Source organism: Falco naumanni, chromosome 7 (genome assembly GCF_017639655.2).
Source record: "Falco naumanni isolate bFalNau1 chromosome 7, bFalNau1.pat, whole genome shotgun sequence".
Classification (NCBI taxonomy): domain Eukaryota; kingdom Metazoa; phylum Chordata; class Aves; order Falconiformes; family Falconidae; genus Falco; species Falco naumanni.
In genome coordinates this window covers 17,600,979-17,624,475 of record NC_054060.1, presented here as the reverse complement: position 1 = coordinate 17,624,475, position 23,497 = coordinate 17,600,979, and the positions used below count along the sequence as shown (strand labels likewise).

At 36.6% G+C, this 23,497-nt stretch overlaps 1 protein-coding gene across 5 annotated transcripts in view; it reads right to left on the bottom strand.

Annotated features, from left to right (window-relative positions):
- UNC13C (unc-13 homolog C) overlaps positions 1 to 23,497 on the bottom strand; it is a 233,908-nt gene that overhangs the window by 122,675 nt on the left and 87,736 nt on the right. For 3 of the 5 annotated variants that reach the window (XM_040601370.1, XM_040601366.1, XM_040601368.1), the window contains 4 exons: positions 18,872 to 18,950; positions 17,049 to 17,054; positions 10,623 to 10,694; positions 4,405 to 4,624 (listed from right to left, as the gene is read on the bottom strand). In XM_040601370.1, coding sequence (XP_040457304.1) covers positions 4,405 to 4,624; positions 10,623 to 10,694; positions 17,049 to 17,054; positions 18,872 to 18,950 — 377 coding nt within the window. The remainder of the gene's footprint in view (positions 1 to 4,404; positions 4,625 to 10,622; positions 10,695 to 17,048; positions 17,055 to 18,871; positions 18,951 to 23,497) is intronic. The other 2 variants (XM_040601367.1, XM_040601369.1) reach the window with 1 other exon arrangement.

Genomic DNA, 23,497 nt, shown 5'->3' with positions numbered 1-23,497 from the left:
CATCGTTATCACTAGCAGCAGTAAGTACTTTACCCTTCCAAAAGGTTGTGAAAACCTCATCCAACTAGCCATCCTCAGCTCCTGGGAGGATCAAAGTATTATTGTTCCCTTTAAATGAACAGTAAAATTAAGTTTAGAATTATGCTGAACAATTTGCTAAACCATTAGAATTCAGATATCTCAATATCGAAGAGGAACATAGTTCCTTCTTTACAATGGCATCAAACACCACTGTGTTCTTTTGATGGCATTTTTTTGCTAAGGCGCTCTCAGCTTGCAATGACTAAAGAAGAAACTATTAACACATCTGTAGAGCTGGAAAGGGTTATCTTTCAGCTTAAGATCTCAGTGAAGTCTTACAGAACAAATATTTTATGCTCTGGTTTCTTAACTTTTTTTTATTATCTGAAGGTTTCTTCACAAGGATGAAAAAGAGGGAGAAATAAGGCATAATGTCGTAATATTGGAAAAGCATGAGGTGAGATACCAGATACCAATGATTCCAGACTGTCAAAAGGCTGAATTACATGGCTTCTTCAAGTTCCATGGCTACTAAATCTTGAGAAATCCTGATAATCTCAGCCCAAGTATCTCATTTTTTGAATACAGAAGAACAAAGTTCTAGGGATTAAGGCTTTTCCATGCTGAAAAATTACAAATTAGTAGAAAAAGAATTAAATGCTACCATGAAACCAAATACCAGTTAAAGAATTCTCTGGTGATTTTATCACAAAACAGATGAATGCTGACCTGCCCGGAAAGCATGACAGGTGGCTCCTGCAAGATGTAGAAGAGCAACATCTTTAATTTTCTATTTTCTGCCCTTCCTTAGCAGATACAAAATCATAACAAAGTGATAAACTAGGGACACAATCTGAATAGCAATAATGTATTCCTGTTGAAAAACTTCCTGATTTTTGAGAGTACAGATAAAATTGGAATATTTGTTCAAACACAGCTTCCTTTAGGTTTTACTGAAAAATCATCACAGCCTTCTATTTACCCTAAATTATTTATTGCAGCCATTTTTACATACTCTATTGCTGACAGTCTACCAACAGCTCTTTTCAAGCAGCATTAAGACTAATTAAGACAATATTGTTACTTATATTGCATAGGAAGTTAATAAGCCCCTTTTACCCTAGGGACAGATACAAACAGATACAAACTCAACATGATTGGAATCAATTCTGATTTAAGATTGCACCTACTACGAGGAAAGGGATATCTTGTTGAAGATGAGAGGTCTAATGAAAGTATTACTGATTTTGTTTAAACCTAATTTAGAGCAAGTTTAGGTATTGACTTTAAAGAGCTTAAGATGTTGATTTTCTGCAGCCTACATTAGCAATCATTACATATATAAAAAATAAAATCACAGATGCTTGGAGACCTAGTGATTATGAGATAGCCAAAAGGATGACTGTGATAAATATAACCACAGTGAACCACACACATTTCACTTTATGATACTGTAGGCATCAGCTTTCTTCAAAATAGATTTATCTCTTAGATATTTCTTAGAAAGAGATTTAACCAACTGCACTGGTCAATTATTTTTTTCAATGGAATGTTGAACATTTTTAACATAAATGAAACAAAGCACATGAACCTCATTTTCATAGTATAACATTCCAACTCACAGAACAATTAATCAGTTGCAAAACATATGACAGGATGCTCCAAAAGATTTGCATACCCTTTGCTGGGTAAAATGTTGGCTGAACAGCCAAGCCCAAAGAGTGGTAGTGAATGGAGTTACATCCAGCTGGCCACAAGTGGTGCTCCCCAGGGCTCAGTCCTGTTTAATATGTTTATCGGCAATGTGTATGAGGGGATTGAGTGCACCCTCATTGAGTTTGCAGAGGACACCAAGTTAGGGGCCAGTGTTGATCTGCTGGAGGGCAGGAGGCTCTGCAGAGGGATCTGGACAGGCTGCATCGATGGGCCGAGGCCAATTGTGTGAGGTTGAACCAGGCTCGGTGCCGGGCCCTGCCCGTGGGTCACACCAGCCCCACACAGCGCTGCAGCCTGGGGCGAGCGGCTGGGCCCTGCCCGGCGGGAATGGGCCTGGGGGGCTGCCTGGGCCGGCTGGGCATGAGCCCCCTGGGGGCCCGGGTGGCCGAGGAGGCCAGCAGCGCCCGGCTTGTGTCAGACACAGCATGGCCAGCGGGGCCGGGGCAGTGACCGTCCCCCTGCGCTGGGCACTGGTGCGGCCGCTCCTCGAATCCTGGGGTCAGCGCTGGGCCCTCACTGCAGGGGGGACATTGAGGGGCTGCAGCGTGTCCAGAGCCGGGCAGGGGCTGGGGAAGGGGCTGGGGCACGAGTCCCATGGGGAGCGGCTGGGAGGGCTGGGGGGGTTCAGCCTGGAGAGGAGGGGGCTCAGGGGGGACCTCATCACTCCCTACAGCTGCTGCAAGGGGGTTGTAGGCAGGTCTCTTCTCCCAGATAACAAGCACTAGGACAAGAGGAAAAAGTCTCAAGTTCAGATGGAGGTTTAGATTGGATACTAGGAAAAAATTCTTTACTGAAAGGGTGGTCAAGCATTGCAACAAGCTGCCCAGGGAGATGGTAGAATCGTGTGGATGCAGCACAGCTATATGGTTTAGTGACTGACTTGGCAGTCATGTTAATGGTTGGACTTGATATCAAAGGTCTTTTCCAGCCTTAATGATTCTATGATTCAATTTCTAGACCATTGACCATTATGTATGTAATTACACAATTACACATAATACTGTATAAAACACTTGATAGTTATCTCTTTGCCACAGAATAGGTCAGCATTTTCAGGGAGCAGCAAATGAGAGTCCTAGCAAAGAAGCTCAAAATCCAGCAATAGCCCGATTCCTTGAAGAATGTGCAGCCAATTAGCTTCAACTAGATTCATTGTGATCCATAAAGATTTGCTTCAAGACCCTCCTACAAGATGAATTTCATTTTTGAGAATATCAGAATCAATTCAGTGCCCCTTCTCCATGTTTTCTTCCTCCTGTACATAAACAGTGCTAAACAAGATGTGCATAAGGGGACAGATTAATTCAGGAAATCTATTTCTACTTCCTCCATCAACTTAATGAGCAGTTAGTTGGCAAGTCTATTGCACGTATCCTGTTGCCAGCAGAAGTACAAGCTCATCATTTTAACTCATTTTCATGTCTCTAAGTCCAGGTAATTCCTGGTGATTCCCAGAAGAACTACGGTGTCAAAAGCCTACCTAAACTGGAGAGATCAATGGGCTGATGTACAATTTATTCTTTTTAGCTAGTTTTAAAATATACATAGAACAAAATGGGACAATTATTCAATAAGAGTGAAAAGGAACTGAAATGATGAAAGCATACCTTCTTTTGTTACAGTCCAGTTAAAAGAAGTTATTTGCACTTATTGAAGAAGCTACAAGTATATTCTTTATAACTTCTGAAAACTCACCACCAGAAATCATATTAACGCTGCACAATATACATTCTTTTCTCACTTGTGAAACTGTCAAAAGCTTAGCTGTCAAACACTGCCCAGTTTCAACTGTAGTGTTGAATCACAATTAAACACAGTTAAGCAGTTTGATTTAGACATTTGTCATTGATTTATGCTTCATGGGCTCAGCTGCTCTGGGAAATTGTGATTAGTCCCTGAACAAAAGGAAGAAAGAAGATTTGACTGGAATATCTGTGTACTTTTTCTACATGTAGAAGCTAGGTAAACTCTCAAGACATTAACAGTGAACAATGTGGAAGAACTCCGGAGTTGTAAAAGCCCCTTCCATTCCAAAATCAAAATATCAGAAAGTTTATAGGTCTAATTTTTTTGTTGTTTCAAGTCTCGTGTAGTATTTATATTGCAACCTCAAATATTTTTGGAGGGGAATGCATGGTGGCTGGGATCAATTTGGCCAATGAAAAAGCAAAGACAAAGGACTTCCTAACTAATTTTTTTTTCCCCTTAAACATACATGATTTGGTATTTCGAAGGGACAAGATCCTATTTAATGTTTCATATTTTTGTCTATTCTGTAGCACATTAATATGACTATAATAAGTATTAGGAACTTCTTTTTTCATCTTTGTTTTGACATTTCTTTTGTTACGAGTTAAACAAAACAAAGAGGGTTTACATCATGTAACAAATTACTCTAGATGTTGCCATAGGCAGTGGAAAGTAAATAATGCACTCATGCTACCAAGCATTATTTCATAACTCACCAGCAACGTTTGGCAAGTTCCAAGGACAAAAGCAGAATTAACAGAAGGTATTTAATGAACTTTCTGGCTAGCTCCTCAGCCAATGAGTATCAACATGCCTTCACTGATGATCTGGCCTTTCATTTCAGGAAATGTCTGAGTGTGTGCACAAAATCAAAAGGTGTGAAGTATTGCAAAGCTTTAGCTGTCAGGAAATACTCACTCTGCAAACAGTCTGCGTTTAGGAGATCTTGGCACTTCTCATGACATTTTACACCACATTCGGTGCACCTCATGCCTTGTCTAGCTATGCCCCAAAGTAGACCTTCACATTCATAACAGTATGTGGGAGTTGTAGCTGTCCAAACTTCAAAGTTATGAGGTGTAGTTGATGATATTGGATAGATCAAAGCCTGCAGCGTCTTCTTGAAGACATGTATTTTCTGTTGGGTAAGAAAAAAAATAATCAAGACTTTGGCTGAAGTATTGCTTAATACAAGTGAACTGGAGGCTAAAGTATATGTCATTACACTTACAATGTTGCAAAATACCAGAGTATGCATTGAAGTATGAACTAATTTGCAAAATACTGATTTATTCATTTTGCCTTGCACTTTGAAGACAAAATAACTGGATGTACGTTTTCACTGATTACAGACACAGGAGAATTAAGTTGGAATCAAGTCAGTCAGTTAACAGAGTCCTATGTGTTTTTCCTATTTTGAGGCAGAAATTTAAAAAATCATAAGTGTTGCACTCACAGATGCATTTTAAGTAACTACCTAACACATTACTTTTGAATATTTAAATACTTCCTACAGGAACTCAGACACACTGCACAAAATGTACCTCAGTTATACACAGTACTATTCTTTAATATTTTGTGTGTATATAATCTCATCAAATAAATGCAGGCTAATTCTGTGTTTCCATTTTGTCTGTATCCCTATAATAACATTCTCACAACTTCCTTTTTAAGCACCAGGATGCTTTTTAGCTATAAACAATAATGATCCATACTCTTAAAGTTCCACGCCCATTTCTTGGACCGTTTAGCTTAGGACACATAACTAGTTCTAGCAGAACAATTATTGGCTATTTACTAATTAGTACTGCAAACAACCTGACTCTTAGCTCCTTAGTGCTTAATAAGGTGAAACCAAAGCAGTCCCTGAAGTTTTGTGTATAAAGCATAGGCTTAGATGGCCACAATGGTCTGGTTTGTTTATTCAAGCTTTGTTTTTAGGCATTCAGATATAAGTCCTATTGATTTATTCGGAACAAGAAACACTCAGCAGCCTGTAGGCCGTACTCAGCACCACACAATAATACAACCTTGGCAGTGTTTTTTTGTTTGTTTGGGGTTTTTTTTTCCCCAGTAACTGCACACATGCCTGCCATAAACGTATTATAAGTTCTAGATCCATTCCCTTATAAATGAATACATTATTTTTTCACAAAGAAACCATATTTAAAAAGGTAGCACAGTAGGAAATGGGTTATTTCTTAAAGTCTGTCCGTCCCACCAACTCTTCAAACTAGGGGACAACATTCTGGAATTTGTGTGGTTTGTCCATATCAGCTTTAGCATCACCGCCACAGTTATGGATAGCATAGAAAGCAAGGCTAACTTATTCCATTGAGTATTTGTTAACACTACTGTAATTTTAATATTCAATTGTGGTAAGTATATGCCAAATGCAAGATATTAGCCTAAAAACATGCTGACATGCTCTTGGTTTTATCTATCTGCATCTCCACTCAAACATATGAAATATTCTTCTAATAATAAATTGCCTGATAGAATATTTTTGTGTGCATATCTGCATAATGTTGCACAGAGTCATCAGTTAAGGGAATTTTGCTACCCCAGAAAACTATTACCATGTAGCCACAAATCTACTGATTCATAGGTTCAGGCACTACAAATAGAAACAAATGTTAAGTACTCCCACAGCTCTTACTGAAGTTCATAGTTACATGCTAAAAACAACATCCATCCTGTGAAGCCTGGCCAAATAAATGTGGTCAGACACTTCATGGACGTTTGATCCTAGCACCTCTGAGAACACTGTAGAACTAAACTAAGAAAAGAAGGTGATATAGCAGGACAGACTAATACAAATATTGAATTGCTCTCCAGGCTGCTTTCTTAGCCTTTCCTCCACAATTAGCCACTTAGTAACTCCCCTGAAAGCAAGCAAACATCTGCACTGGTTTGATTTTGCAGACCCTAAAAGGGACTGTGCTCGTCATAGACACCTAACTTGGCAAATGTCATCCTAATGTGTTTCTCACACCCTTGCCTCCCATGTCACAACTTACCAGCTACAGGGATCAGAAAGAAAATGTCAAAAGCAACCTAAAGTGAATTTATGCAGCTTGTTGAGGAATCATTTTTCTCAGAATCTACCAGGTCTTTGAAGATTCCTTTGCAGACTACAGTCTCGCACTCCTGAACTCTAGTAGTATCTGTACAAATCTTACCCTTTCATACTGTTCAGCTTTGATGTTTTTTCACCGTATAAATAATTTTAGAATTTTACCAGTAACTTTTGTCTGTTTCTGAAATGGCAGCAAGTACTGAAATGGCACAGCTCAACAGGCCTTGAAAAAAACATCTGAGGGTAAATGAAGTTTTCAGCTGAAAGACATAATTTGTAGATCAGTTTTGCTGCTGAACATGATCTTTCCCCTGTTGTTAATAAAGAAAACTACAATTGTAAAGAAGAAATTTATCTTACTGTCTAGAGGCTTTCATTACTAATACTCTTCTCTCTTTAAATGTATCTATTATATGCATTTACTGAGCTCTGGGCATAACATTTAGCACTGTTAATATATAGGTTTATTTAGTTATCTGCTTATCCTCCAAAGTGAAGTTTATTCCTGTCACATATACTTCTTCAGTATCTTTGAAGTATTTTCTTCACAAACTTGCATCTCTTTGTTCAGCAAAGCAATTAAATGAATGCTGAATTGAAAGCATACGTTTAAGCATCACTGAAGTTAATAATTTGACACTGCTTAAAATGTCTTTGGATCAGTGCCTGAGAACATAAAAACTTTTTGTGTCATGAATGTGTTATACCAGAAGGATAACAATGTCAAGTGGCAAAGCTCAAATCATTTAACTCCAGGTTTTAATTGTTTGAGTAAGTGGCATTTAATTTTTTAATAAAAGGCATTAGTTCAAAGAATTTCAGTACTGATTCTAACCTGCTTCCATCAGAGCCACTAATATTCCCTCCAGAAAAAGCTGAGGGAGAGTAAAAACCAGAAAAGCCTTAATCGGAGGAATAACTTGCCCAAAGGGGATTTTCTTCCTTAACTCTCGCCAGTGTCTGCACTTCATCTGGTTTTGTGGAGAGTATCCGGAGAGTTCTTTTATGCCTGAAAATGTCTGTTCTTTTTGTTTTCAAATGTTGCTCTACCCAGTTTTAATGGTGCCTTAGGGCATTAAGTTCTGCTGGCTACTTACAGACCAAGTAGAAAAGTATTACTTTTTACTTGTTTTAAATATCTTGCAAGTGGTTTTACTGGCTGTACCATTACATTTATTTTCAAAAGAGTATCCGCTTCTTTTTAGTATGTTTAGTAAGGGCTGGCATATAACAGGCTTCTCTGAATTCGCTTTTTTCATTTTCTAATCAAATAAGCTTTTATGTATCTAAATTTTATTTGTTGTCTGCCTTCAGACTTTTGTCTTTATTTAAGAATTTATTAAGAAATACCTATTTCTAGTACACAATTTTTCATATGTCCTCGTTCAAACTGAGGCCAAAAAGCATAATGGTGTAAAAATACATCCAACTTATTTTTCCCTTTCCTCCTGAATCAGAGTTCAATAGTCTCTCCAGATTGACAGCAAGCATTGAGAAATGATTGCACTAAGCTCTCCATTGGGATCTGCTGTCTTCTTTTTTCCTCCTGAACAGTATCACTTAAGTCAGAATCTATAAATGTAGTCCTAATTATTCTTTCTTGTACTGAATTAGTTGGCAACTAATATTATCTCCAAAACTTGCACCTTTAGCCTTCCAAAGTCAGTCTGGTAGATTTTTGCATGAGGGGAGGCATGTAACTGTATTTGTTGTCATAAAAGGTGGTAATACTTGTAAGTGGTTTTCCTAGTGTCACAAGAACAGTTTGGGTTGGAAGGGACCTTAAATATTGCCTAGTTCCAACTCCCCTGCCATGAGCAGGGACACCTTCCACCAGACCAGGTTGCTCAAAGACCTGTTCAACCTGCCTTGAACACTTCCAGGCATGGGGCATCCACAGCATCTCTGGGCAACCTGGTCCTATGCCTCACCACCCTCACAGTGAAGAATTTCTTCCTAATGTCTAATCTAAATGTACCCTCTTTCAGCTTAAAGCCATTACCCCTTGTCTGATTACTACGTGCCCTTGTAAAAAGTCCCTCTCCAGCTTTCCTATAGGCCCCCTTTACTGGCAGGTGCTATAAGGTGCCCTGACGCCTTGTCTTCTCCAAGCTGAACAACCTCAACTCTCTCAGCCCGTCTTCACAGGGGAGGTGCTCCAGCCCTCTGATTTTCTTCGTGGCTTCCTCTGGACTTGTTCCAACAGGTTCATGTCCTCCTTAAGTTGGGGGCCCAGGGCTGGATGCAGGGCTGCAGGTGGGGTCTCACGAGAGCGGAGTGGCGGGGCAGAATCCCGCCCCCCCCCTTGACTTGCTGGTCACACTTCTTGTGATGCAGCCCGGGATAGGGCTGGCTTTCTGGGCTGTGAGCGCACATTGCTGGGCCATGTTGAGCTTCACATCTACCAGCAACCCCAAGTCCTCCTCCTCAGGGCCACTCTCAATTCATTCTCTGCCTGTATTTGTGCTTGGGACTCCCCTGACCCACATGCAGGACCTCGCACTTGGTCTTGTTGAACTTCATGAGGTTTGCACGGGCCCACCTCTCAAGCCTGTCAAGGTCCCACTGGATGGCATCCCTGCCCTCCAGCATGTCAACCACATCACACAGCTTAGTGTTGGCAAACTTACTGAAGGTGCACTCAATCCCACTGTCTGTGTCATTGACAAAGATTGCTGGGTTTTGGTGGTTTTTTTGTCTTTTTGACAAAGGTTCTCATTGACAAACGGCACTGGTCCCAGTACTGACCCCTGAGGAATGTCAGTCATCACTGGATTTGTTTAGAAGACATCTTTTAATAAAGCATATGGAGTATCTTAGGGTCTTTTACTGAACTAAGATATTTTTGTAGCAGCTGTAACATTGATGGAAAAAGTATTTTGTATCACTTGCATGGCATAATTTCGTTCTCAGTAATTTTCCCGCAGCTTTTAACTTCTTTTTAAGATTCCATAGTTCTTCTCTACTTTATCAACCTTTGTTGCTATTTTGAGATAGCAGAACTAAATACCTACTGCTCCTACTGAAAGATCATTTCAAACACCAGATGTTTCCTACTCATCAATTCACCTCTGAGCACTACCTAACTACTCCTTTATGATCACCATATAAACACAGAAAGTTCACAATAAATCAGAGAACAGTAATGGACATGTGTATACTTGTGCTATGGGTTTCAGTTTCCAGAATATCTGTCAATATATTCTGCTCTTCCAGTTCTTAGCAACAGTGTAAGAAAAATTCAACACTTCATTTCTTTCAATTTAGGATATATTCTAGAAGGCTATGTTTCACTAGCAATTTAAGGAACATGAAAGAGGCCTTTATTCCTTCAAATTTGTGCTTTTGCTTAGTTCAGCCATGTAAATCTGTTTGCATCACACTAAGTATCCCTGAAGAAAATGGCACCTGTTGTGTTTTTGTTTAAAATTAATGTCTTTTGCAAAATATAAGTTAAGTCAATAAGGGAAAACCACAACACAGAGGTTTTACTAGCTGTAAGAATACAAATTTTTTTCAAAAGGTTCTTCTGGGCACTTCTTGTATGAATTAAATATTTCCTTATCTAGAATCATATTGTTATTTAGCAGCAGCTACATTTACAAAATCAAATAATGCCTGACCACCTATAAGAACTGGGGAAAAAAATAATAATCACACAGAAATCTTACTGCAGAGTCCTGTCATTCTAATGGTATTCACGATGTGAAGAGAAACTTCAGGATGTCGAAAGACTGCAGGTAAAGCATGGTGCAGCTGGACTATTTAAAACAAAACATTTCCCCAAGCAACTACTTTGTAAAACAGAAATTTCTTGCTTAGTCTCTTCTGACCGTCATTGATATGAGTCAGCAGAAGCAAACCTGGTCTTGTCACTGTGAATCATGCGGCAAATTTTGCTCAAGATCCCTGAAAGTGGCTACACAATAAATGGAATGCTTGTACACTCAGTTTTATCCAGTTTGGAGTGTCGAAGGCTGAAATAATTTCTGAAGAGTTTTGAACAAAAATTTCTACATTATTTAAATGACTTAAACCTGCCATTGAAAACACTCACCATTTCATCATTGTTTATGGAGGTCCGGATGAGCATGGCCATGGAAATACCAGATTTTCGGGCTGCAAGTGTCTGTTTAAAGCAAATGCGAAACTGTTAAAAATTATACTGGTAACTCCAGTTGTTTAATTTAATGGAAGGCAAGAAGTACTTGACTATGCTATTGAATTTAAGCAAAACTGTAATACTTACAAAAACTTTTAGTTAATGTTTGCAGCACACAACTTTTAAGGTTTCAGTACATAACGCAAGCATGATTTCTATCATCATTACTGTTTATTTCAGCAGTGCCCAGCTGAACTGCCATTTCTAATATAAAACCTGTTATTCAGAGGTTTATGACTCATTTTTTTTAAATCACAGGCTGTCACTGTTTTTCCGCTTTGCCAACCAAATTAATGTGGTACAAGGATAGGCATCCTGCCCTAATTTGGGAGCTGTCTGTGCCTACAGCAACACGGGAGATCATTTTGCAATAGTCTTATGGTTCAAGTTGTCAGTCCAGATAATTTTTTGTAAATCACTAAGCACTTTTAAACTGTATGTATGTAGATAAAATGCTACTTGTCTTAAATAAAAAGTCTTTGGGAAACCTAAAAGTATTTTTTTCCACAAATACAATATTTATTCAATACTACGAATAGCTATATGGAGAAATAAAAAAAAAAATGGTTCTTGGAAGGAGGAAACCAGGATGGAATTCTGCCTCAGTCTGTCCATTTTTGCCCACATGATGTTATGGGTATAGGAACATCTCCCAGTTTGGAAGACTACGCCCCATTTGCTCTAGTATAGTACATCAAAGGCGCACAAAATAAAACATTTTTAATATAAAGAAATTTTATCTTCCTTACTGCAATATCCCTGTAATTTAAATGGGTCCTTAAGAATGAATTAGAGAGTATAGTGATCAGAAGGAAAGAGACCCCAAAGAAAAAAGTTCTGTGTGTTTTCCAAATAATATTTCAACTCTGAATAGCACCTCTGCTATCAGTAGTCCTTTTCGCCTGACAGAAACAGGTAAGATTTATTCCACTGTACAAAATATTAACCATACACTGCTATACTACTGTATTTTACCAGCAAAATTGGGCCTATGCATCCCTCGACCTAGTTTAAATCATCCCAAGTGTGCCTGTATACTTGTGCTTTATCTCTGTTCTTGCGTAATCCAGTGTCTGCTTTGTCATGCATTGCTGCTCTCAGTCTAGCAGTGGGAGGATGATCAATTACACCACCCACTAACCAGAAGTCTGTTGCCTTTGTTGCGAGGATACAGACTTTCACCTTACTGTGAACTGGGTCTCTGTAGTCCACCATTATAGTTTCAAAGATATTTTGCATATGACATTCTTATTTTTGTGAAATATATATTGGGTCAGAAGCATTTTAGGCTTACACCAGCAGAGGAATTGCATCATTAATCTTTGGATGGTGAGACAATTCTGGTTCCTTCCCATTTTATACTTTTAAATACTGACATAATTTAAATTGATTTTTTTTATTTAGAGATATTAAGACTGTTAATTTTAATTTTAAATGTTCACTTCCCCCTGAGAATGTACCCATTCGATTTTCAATACATTTCCCTTGATGATAATTAAACTTGCAGACAGACACAAAATTATTAATCTTGTGAAACCAATTATGGGGTAAGAAGTCATCCCCGGCACAGAAATATTTGATTTGATTCATCACTGTCCTGCCACAGTTACCATGGCATGCAAAGACACCTGCCCCTTCATTTTTCTTTGAGCAGTTTACCAAGTCTATGCCATTAATTTGCTATCAGTTTTGCCACTTTTTTGTTAATAAATAAATAATTGTTTGCTTCTCTGTGACCACCTTTCCCTTCTATTTCCTTAAATATGAGAAATTAATTAGCGTGCACCAGTAAGATTGACAAAGTGACAGGAAAGATGAAACAGCGTCCAGGCTTTGCTTTTTCAAACTTTTTGTGACAATACCTAATGCTACAGGACCTATGCATCAAAGTGAGAAGTGACAGCAAAAATGTGTTGGGAACATTAAGAAGAAAAGAAACAATTTTCATAATCGGTAGAGTGTTATGTTTAAAAAGATTAATTTTAAAAGCACTCATCTTCTGATCCCTCTTGAAGCATATTTCTTCCCAAAGTCCTGGAAAGTAGTCATTTACATTTACTTGCCTGCAGTATATTAGTTGTATAGTTTTGACCTCTAGTCTTCATGTCACTTATACTTAGAGAAAGTGATTTGATCCTTTTAGGTCTAAAATACACAATCCTAGCTATTTCAGGCTATAGAGCAATATGGACTACTTGTCAGGGCAGGAATACAAAGGGCAATAATAACATTAACCTCATATATAAGGCAGTGAATCCTACTGTGTTCTGTCCTCCAGCAACATATCAAAGTACATGAGGCAGCAGGAGAACTGCAATTTCATGCTATCAATATAAGTCAATAAACAGATAAGTATTTCCTGAGAGAAAAAGGAAATTTAGGGAAGAAATTCTGACCCTGTCACGTGTTCTTGAGGCCCAATTCTCCCAAGGACTACTCCCAGAATCACGTAGCTTAACCTTTTTGCTCCTTAATCAGAAGTGTGTCTAAAATCATAGTACAGTGACCTATATAAAATAACAAAGTCTAATAGGAAACAGATAATTAGGCTGTTCTTAATAAAGCGTTTGTCATGCTGAAAGGATAATAAGAGAAAGTGATACCTAGAGGGATTTGTGATAAACCAGTAAAGTTAGCAGTCATTAGGGATTAAATTTACAGGGGTTTTAGTGAAAGAACTCACAAGAATTACTTCCATTTATGTTTCACTGTCAGAATAAACGGTATCTTCAAGAGAAAGCCCATAAATAAAATGTTTCTGAAATACTGTAGTTGGTGATAATTCAAGAGCTTGAAGCACTGAACACACAGAGAATAGTGTCTGTTCTTAAGAATGGAAAGAAGCAAGGAGGAATGAGTATTTTCGAAAAAGAAAGGGAAAAGTGCTGCCACTCATTTATGGGAAATAAGGTGACAGGTTATGAATGTAGCAAGACAATTTTTCCCCCTCCTTCCCTTCTGTTTTTAAATAGTAGCAGGGAAGAAAGGTAAGTGCAGGTCATCATCTGGAGCCTCCATGAAGAAAGTTCAAATTGCCAGAACATCAAAAGAACATAGTGAGCAACAGAAACCTGAAGCCTTTCCGTACTGTCTTTTAACAGGACACAAGACTTGTTCAGCAGTTTACACTTGCTCCCTCTCAAAGCAAAGTTCAAACACTACCTCATGTCTTTCCTTACATGGGAATTTGACCTACAGAGGTTAAAGATCTCCATGCAGGTACTATTGTGTCATAAACATATGGAGAAATTTATACAAAATAACCCAACAAAACCAATAAGAGAAGATGATAAAGCACAGCATTGTCTATTTAATTTTTAAATGTTTTAACAAATTCCTGATACATGATGTAAAATAACTTGGCCTCCTTGGTGCTCAAGTCCTTTTAGAGCCCCTAATAACTTGTGTCTACACTGTCTTATGCATCACCTTCAATTTTGCCTTAGCAGCTTAAATAAATAAATTAATATAACTGGAAGTCATTCTAGCAAAAAAAATGGTAACCATAAGAGAATTGGACTCAAGCTACAATTAAACATTAAATGGAAAATTATGTGGGTGAAGAAAGAGCTGCCTGCCACAATGCAATAAAAGAAAGCTGTGTTTTGAGCAGCTGAAGTAGCGGGGAGGAAGGAGCTGTCAAGCTAACGTTTTGCAACTGTTCATGAGTGCTGGCTGTGCCATGCAATACTCATTCCTCATTTTTTACAGAGGGTTTCTGTTTTCCTGATCTTTTTTTCTTTCACAGTTTTTTTCTTTACAAGAATCTATAGACTGCTATCACTAGGGAAAAAAAAAAAAAGTTGAAGGCAAAATATTTGTTACCACTTTCCCGATCCTGTTATATTTTTAATGCACTGTAAAAGCTACCCACTAGAGGTGAATCTGACAAAAAAAATACCGGTTTGAGCATTTAGAAGTTGTGCGACTTCAGAACTGTTTATTTTTGAGCAACTACAGGTAATTTATCACTCTGGGGATCTTAACATTATTATTTTGAAAGGCAGACTTACACTCTGTTTTGGGAGGGGGTGGGGCAGAGGGGAAGGAAGAAGAACCCCCTCAAAAGGAAACAAGCTACTGTCCAAAATTACTTACCCACCTTCCATAATTTTTCTATTAAAATTTTGATGTCTGATCCTGAAATGTTCAACAGAACTGCAGTATTAAGGCCAGAAAACAGATTTAGAAAGGCAACGGCAATTCAGCTGAACGACATGATCATTACTGGCCACCACTGTAATACCATTGTACTTTTTCTTCATATTCGTTTTCATAGAAGAGACTAGAGCATGCCCCATCCAGCCTTTAAGTTTACCTTGAATATTAAGGTTAGTCAGAAATAGCATGGAAAACAACAAAAAAAAAAACCCAAATCCATCAATAATTTCATAATCTCTCCAAAACTAGTTCTTAATTCTTGGAACACACTGGTGTAAAATAGAGGAATATAATCATATTATTATGTTTTCCTTTTAGTTGAATTAAAAACCCCCACAAATATACAAATACTGTTTGAATATTTTTATGGTTTATCTATTTAATGTATGAACATTAAAATATTTAAGCCAATTTCTCTATTAACGATTAAAGAAGTTAAGAAAATGGAGTGCAAATAGGTTTAATGTAAAATATTCCAGATTTTTGGCTTTTATCTAATGATTACTCTGATGATGTACAAAACCTAAGAATGTGGCAACTGCAATTTATATGGATGTCTTCAATCTTAAAAGAGTCCAAACTACCATAATCGAGCTCTAGCCTCTATAAAGGCTTTTGTTGAGGAGACATTTACATAAAAAGAAGTATCAGTGCATTACTGTTTTAGATGAAATGGACAGTTTTCTCATATGGTGTGTCCACTTCAACAGTATGAAGCAAGCAGACTGCTTCACAACTGCAGCAAAGATTCACAAATTATTCCTGTGTTCTTATATCAAATGACAAAGCTATGTATACATTCTTGAATGATCAAAAGAAGCAATTTGCCTGATTACAGTGATCGTAAAATATAAAGTCACCTTTAAATCAAATGAAACCAGGAATTTTCGAGAGTTTCCGTAACATTTGAAATGATGACTTGCATTAACAGAAGCAAAGACTAAAGCATAACGAGAGGAAAAAACAGAGCTAAATACCTTTGTCTATGACTGGGCAGATCACCACACCTACTTGGCCATCGGGAGTTAAGCACTTCTAATGTCCACTGTAATTATTGTTATCCCTCTCCCTGCCTGCAGTTCCACCCCAAATTAAAGCTCTAACTGATACAAAAGAGAGAACATGTTTGTTTAAAAGTAGAAGTTACAGCGACTCGACTCCGTTCTGGCTCCACATTAAAGAAGTCTGTTCAAGCTCCCTGTACTGTTATTCTAACAGCTCTCTGTATTGTTCCTGCACTTGAAGGATCATTTCTCCTTCTGTTATTTTTCCCTCCTATAGCAGATATATTCTACTAGAACTCTAATAATGACCCATACTGAAATTCATCACTGCAGCAAAGGAGAACTGTTCCTGAAAATGGATTTTGACTGCCTTATCCTCGCTAATGACTCCAACCAAAACAAGCAGGAAAAGCCGTCTCAACCCATTAGTGGAAAAACTTACAGATTTAGGAGGAAAAAAAACCTAGTAAGGCTTCTGTTGAAAACTGGATTTTTCAAAATGTAAATTTATGGAAACAAATGTGAATCAAAGATATCAATTTAAGATTATGTATATCATTTTGATAAACGTTACATTGAGGTACCATGCTGAAAGCATGAAAACTAATGCAGAGAAACCGGGAGTTCAGAGAGACTACAAAAATAAGAAGGGACCTTTACAAGTGCCAGAGTTAGGGGAAAAAGAAAAATATTTCCATGAGTCATTAATCTACTTATCAGAAAGTACACTATCATACCTGAGATTTGGTTTTTTGCTTTGGGAAATTCACCTTTTACAAGAGATCAAAACTTTTGTTGATTGATACAAGAAAATTTAAAAGCAGGGAGCACTTTCAACTCTTTATCTAGGTATCTAAGGCTGTTCCACAGGGGAAGCACTGCAACTGGGTGCTAAACAATCTGCTCGTATCATTAGAAAGGATTTTGGAATACACAGATAAATTTCTAACATAAACTTCTCCTAACATTTCTGCTATAAATGATGCAGAGAATAAGCCATTCACATAAGACACAACTTCACTTAGGATAAAATTCTTGGTGATAAAATAGTTTTTCTATTTTTCAAATAAAAGGTCATCATAAATTATGACATTCACAAATGCCCTAAGAGTTATTACGACAATTTTAGAACATTTATCAGTATAAAAGCACTTACCATAGCCTGAAAAATCCAGCCAAGATAGGAAAGAAATTATAAAGAATATTAATAATTTGTCAGATTTGTTGCAACAAAAAAGAGATATAAAATTATATTTATTTCAGTCAGTGTCAGAAAAAGTCTAGCACTCAATTACAGCAATATTATTTATATTTTTCTGAAACAGCCATATAAGTAAACATATAAAAAGATAATTTATTATGTATTAGATCTTACAAGGACTTGAGAATTAAGTTACTGATTTAAATGAGATGGTTTGGAGTCGATCTATTATAAGTTCAGAGCTCACAGGTGACTGCTTGAAATGCACATACCTTCAAACACAAATAATGTCTCATAGAAGATGACCTACACTAAGTCTGAAATAAGTTCCTCTTAAATTAAAAAAAAATTACCAGCTGAAGACCTACAACTGCAGAACTGAATTGTTATATAATTTACTATTTTAAAGAACATTTAGTTAAGTGCTATACTGTAAGTCCATAATGATTAAATTCCGGAATAAATTTCAGTTTTAAAACTCTGCAACTTAAACTTCTAAAGGTAGAATTCATTCAGGAAAAGTTATCCTTCAACAACTGGACATTAAAGTAGTAATCATAACATGGCAATCATAAACATATTAGAATAATAAAATAAAAGTTTTATTCCACCATTCAAAATGTGATTTTTTTTTTATTTGATAAATATTATGTTTTTCAAAGTCAATAGTTAATATTTAGATTTTGATGTCTTAACTTGTTCAGAGCTATGCCTATCTGTAAACAGTTCCAACAGTTATGAATAAAACAAAGCGCTATTTACTATGCATGAAAGCATCATAAGGCAGCTGTCGATTGTACTCATGTATAATACAAATTAAAGTGAAATGTCTACTATAAAAAGATGGTTTCAGTGAATACAGGCTCTACTATGTTATGAATTGCAATTTTTCATTAATTTCAGAACAAATTCTATTCTAAAATGGTTGCTGTGCTTTCTGTTTGTGACCCTTCAGATAGTATGGTATATCGCTGTAAAGGAACTGAACAGAGTACCTAAGAATATGTTGAGCAATAATTTCACAAAGATTGATCTTTTAAAGATATCTACAGTAATAATTTACTTTGGCTGACTCCTTATAAATTTCCTTACAATGAGAAACTGGTTTGTAGGCTCACCACCACCCAGAGACTAAGTATGTATTTTATCAAATTATGAATTCTGTGTGTCAGTAAAAGAAAAACAGAAATGTGAATGGCCCTTGAAATTCTTCAGAGCAGAGAGATTCTACTTAATCTTGTTTAGACTAGAAGTCAGAATAAATCTCAAAGGAACTGCAATTCTGTTCATCTTTCTGAAATTTATTTGCCTAGATTATTATTGTCTAGAATAACTGTTAAAATAACATACCTCATCTTGTATCAAAAGTATGCATAAATCTTTAAAACATTCATACTGAAACAGAGTTGCTTTTTAAAAGGAACTTTCTTCCTCTCACAGTATTGTAATAAATCAAGTCAATCAGTATCCCAAGCATTCAATAACAGCTGTCTTCATAAACTAATTCAACATGAAAATGAGTAGTTTATTGTACAAAACGTACATTACTTGATTAACAAGTAATATCTAAATATTTGATGAGATGCCCAGACTTATCTAGTGCATTGTAACAACTGCATCATTGACTTTTACTGGCCTCAACCCATTGTCTCAAGATACCTTTTTTCCATGAAACAATTGTTGACAAACTATCACTCACATGCACAATAGTAATTACAGGAAAGTCCTAGACAACTGACAAATGAATCAACAGTTTGATAGCGTCAGAAGTTACTTACCACATCTCGAACAATGGGAAAAGATTTCTTTCTACGCAGGTCTGGCATACTATCAATTCCATACAGCCCACGGCCAGCACTGTAGATGAAAAATCAAAGAACAAAATAAAAATCTGGAGCTTACAAGTTTGCATCCTTAAGAATGCATTATAATTATATATATATATATGAAAATAAAATACTTAAAATATCTATATTTATAATTAAAATAAAAATTAGCAGTTATCAGCTAAAGTAGTTAAGTGTTCTAATTCTTAGGAAAAAATAATGAGAGTGTTCTTGGTGTGGCTGTTTTTTTCTCCTAACATTCACCCAAAGCAAATAGCAGCTGAAAGACCGTTTAATACCTCCTAAAGTTGTTTACCATGGATTTAGACGTTTTAACAGCAGCTTTCCATCAAAAGGACTCGTATATCTGAGATGGAGCTCAACATTGTACAGGATATCATTGTTGTCATAAACTTGGAGCCACTTCAAAGAATGAAAAGCTGACACACCAACAGGATTTAAAAGAATACACACTGATCCAGGAACAACCTGCTTTATCGTCCCTGACTCTTCAGAAAAGGTAACAAAGGTATTATGCTCCTGAACTTTTTCCACAGTAAATGTTGGAAGATTGCTATATACCTTGCCAAATCTAATTCAGAGATACTCTGAGATTCTCAGAGAAGCTAGGATACCGTATTTTTCCAGACCCAACATTTTCCCCTCCATGCTCCGTGTTCAGCACTTCTCTGAAATACCCTTTTCAGTTGTTCTATTTCTATCTCTGTGTATAAAAGTACATGTCACAGCAAAGAGTTTATCATCTGAAAGCCCTGGCTTTCTTTATATGCATCACAATTATTGGGTGAAAAGTGATTCAACTGAAATTAGCAACAGAATTTTCACTTGCTTTGAAGGGTCCGTACTGTTCCAAATACTCCTTTGCCGACTTGTGAATTATAACCCCCCACCAATAGTAGAGTTGACAAATTCTATATTTATTTAAGCCAAGACTCTGGCTGATGATTCCTGTTGGATATAGATGTTACAGAGTTCCATAGTTGCAGCTAGATCCAAAAGGAATTATAAATCATAGACCTCAGCTGTTACAATTTGCAGCCTAGCATATTGATATAAACTGAAATCAGTGCTGGGCTATGCTAATATACCAGACTGTAGGCAGTTTGGGGACAGACTCTGTATCTCCAGTGCCAATATCTGCAAGATGAATCAACACAAGCCAACAGAACCCATCAATCAGAACTATAAATAAAGAGAAGTGAAATCATTAAGGTTGGAAAAGACCTTTTAGATCATCAAGTCCAACTGTATACCCTTCAGAATCATCTACACATTCTTTTAATCTTGTAATACAACATACCTGCAAAGACCTTGATAAAGATCTTCCAGTGTATACACTGATATACACAAGATTCAATGCCCAAAACGGATGGGTTTAACAAAGTCAAGAATCTTTCTCCACAACTTTAAATCGAATTGAGATTAAATTCTAAAAGCCCCATGCCCAACTCTCCCAACACCAACAACCATTTAGACTTCAAAGATCCTTCCTGTCTTAATAACTCAATATTCTTTTTCATGCGATGCTAAATTTAGATGATGAAAATGCTATTTTTTCCCTAATGAATTATAACTATTAAAGTTTTTTCCAGAAATTGTATAATTTTCCCCATTTGTTAAAAAAAATAAAATAAATCACATTTCATTAACATTTTGCAAAGCAAAAATTAGTTTCACATAGCCAGAAGGAGTAAAGCTGGTAGGAAAGCAAATTTTATTTCCTAGTAGGAGAACTTCTGAGCTTCTCAAGCACTGATGTTCTTCAGGGAAACCCTGTTCAACAACAAATTTTCACCCTTTCCCTTGCAAAGAAAATAATAGATATATTTTAACTCATGACATGTCTCAGAAATGAAGCAATACTTTCATCCTTAAGTTGTATATTGTTATTTAAAAAAAAACAACAGACATTTAATGTTAGATTAAATTGCTTGATTCTGAGAGATGACATACCTCCTCAAACCCTTCACAATGGGACTCAGTCTTTTGGCACTGTGCAGGACCGAGTCACAGATCACACTCAGAATGAAGTGAAGAATAAGGGTATAAATTGATTCAAAATACTGCTTTCTGAAGATACTACAGCAAAGAAAATGCAGGATCTTTAGAAGCTGACTAAGGTGAAAATGCTTTTGGGTGCTCTTTCTCTGTGATGTTTTCAAGTTTTGAGGTGCTTTATTGTTAACCGATAAGGTCTTGCAGAAAGTTTCTTAAGTTTATGTCATTAATTGGCATCGCACTTATGGGGTGTATTGTGGGCCATATAATAATAAAATATCTGGAATACAGATAATTTCCTATTATAGGGGCTTAATTAAAGTTTTTTTAAGGGATGTGAGTTGCTATTAAGCTACTAGTTCCCAAAGCAGAAACTTGAAATAAACATGAGCTTTATATACTCCCCAGAATGTTATATAACATTTAGCTACAAGACAAGGCCCAAGTTCTTCTTTATTGTATTAGCACCTATTAGTTCAGAGACAATTTTGTATTCTGCAAAAATTGAAAGTAATTTTTGAGCTTTAGGAAAAGTTTGCAGTTTCATTTAGATCCATGTTGACCAAATCTAATTAAAGATATAAAAACAGTATCTGGGAAGAATTCATTCCTTGTTCTAGGCTCTGAAACCCCCCTGATGTACAAAAGGAATTATTTCCAAGACTTTGAAAAATGAAAGCTTAACCTGAAGTCTCTAAAAGAGATAGATCGGTAAATTTCTCAATACTAACAAATATGTACAGTACATAATACAACAGTATGAGGTATTCTTCTTGTTGAAAATCCTTTAACCAGAAAAGAATTCAGCATGTTCTTTCAAAATAGCCCTATTCTAAATGGTTGATATTACTGCTAATACTTCTGTACAAGTACTTAAGTTTTGACATGAATGTAGTCATAGTCATTAAAAAAAAAAAATAAAGTAGTCAACAAAGGAGCTAAGTTTGAAATTACTGTTTAAAATCTTTCGGTTGATAGAAGGTCATTTGTTTACCAGTGCAGTAAGGAATGGAGAACTACAAGCTGACTTCATATCAATGGCCTTAAGGTGGATCAATAAATTCTGAGCTATTCACAGCACTGGATAAAAGATACATTAACAGCTGTGACCGACTCAGTAAAAAATTCCTGTACAGAATACAGGCCAGTTGGTCCAAAGGAAATTTGTAGGCAAAAGGACAAAATAATGTATAAAAGACATAAACTTGTCACATGAGAATCATTAATTATTCTTCTTATTGCAAAGAATTTGAAAGGAATGGTACAAATATTCCTACACTTACTGGAACTTTCCAGGTTTGGTGAGCTGGCGTTTCTTATCTTTTACCCATTAGGACATTTTTCTCTATACTCAAATGAGAACTTAGTGCATGTATCATACACTGTGCCTGAAACTGATAACTGCCCATATCATGAACAAGCTGCCTAAGGCAGCAGCAAGAAGTTTTTTGCCTAAAAATGATCTATTCTGCTTCACAGTCTTGAGCAGAGCTTGAGTGGACCCATTTTCCGTGATTCTAGATATAGCACGGAATACACTGATGTGTTATGTTCACACAGATAATCAGATAAGCTGTCACCCTACACAATCAATTGGCTTCACTTCATCTCCACCAGTGACTAGACAACAGAAAACTCATTATTCTAGAGTTTTACTAAGTCAGGACTGATCTACTGGGGAATGATTTTTAAATTTCTTTACAAATAAACTGGGAGCTGGCAAAATTGTTAACTCAAAATGTCACCCAAAATCCAATAGGATAATATGGAGGTGAGAAAAGCATAAATACATTTTCAGTGCAAGGAGATTGCAGGTCTGGTGCAATTTTCCAGAGAAAATTGGATCTGACTTTTGGTGTCACATGATATTTTAACATAATTTGGATTGCACCTGTCTGTACTTTACTTATGAAGAACAATTCTTCATAGAGATTACCAAATATTTAGGTTGTCAGTAGGATGCTGAAGAAAGTTAAAGTCACATGAATAGCTTTAAAGCATTATAATAAACGATTTCCACTTAGTCACAGCAGCAACAATAATACCTTATTTAGTCTGATCCTGCTAGTGTTCATCAGGCCCACACTGTTCACTCAAATTATTCTTTCTTCTTTATTACAGACAAAAATACGACTTGAAAGCTATAATCAAAACATTCAGAATGAACTCTGATGAAAAACTCTATCTTCCACTAAAATCTGAACTTTTTCTAGACTGGCAGTTTAGTGTAGTAGTTCAGATGCAGCTCCCAACAGTAAAATATATAACAATTTCTGTTCTGTAACCGGTAGGTAGTCTGTATGGTGAGGAACGTGACAGATGATCTATATGTATGCACATATATATATACACACACACACGCGCATACATATAATTTTTTTGCAGATGCAGAATTGATCAGCTATGTTTTCCTTTCAGCCCATTTAAGCAGACTGTTCCTCTACTAAACTACTCAAAACCCTCGGCGAGGTACTCTGCTGTATACTTGATATATTTAGCTGTCCAAAAACTTCCAACCTTTTTCCTTCCAATTCAGTCCCCAGTTTCAGAGGACTGAAT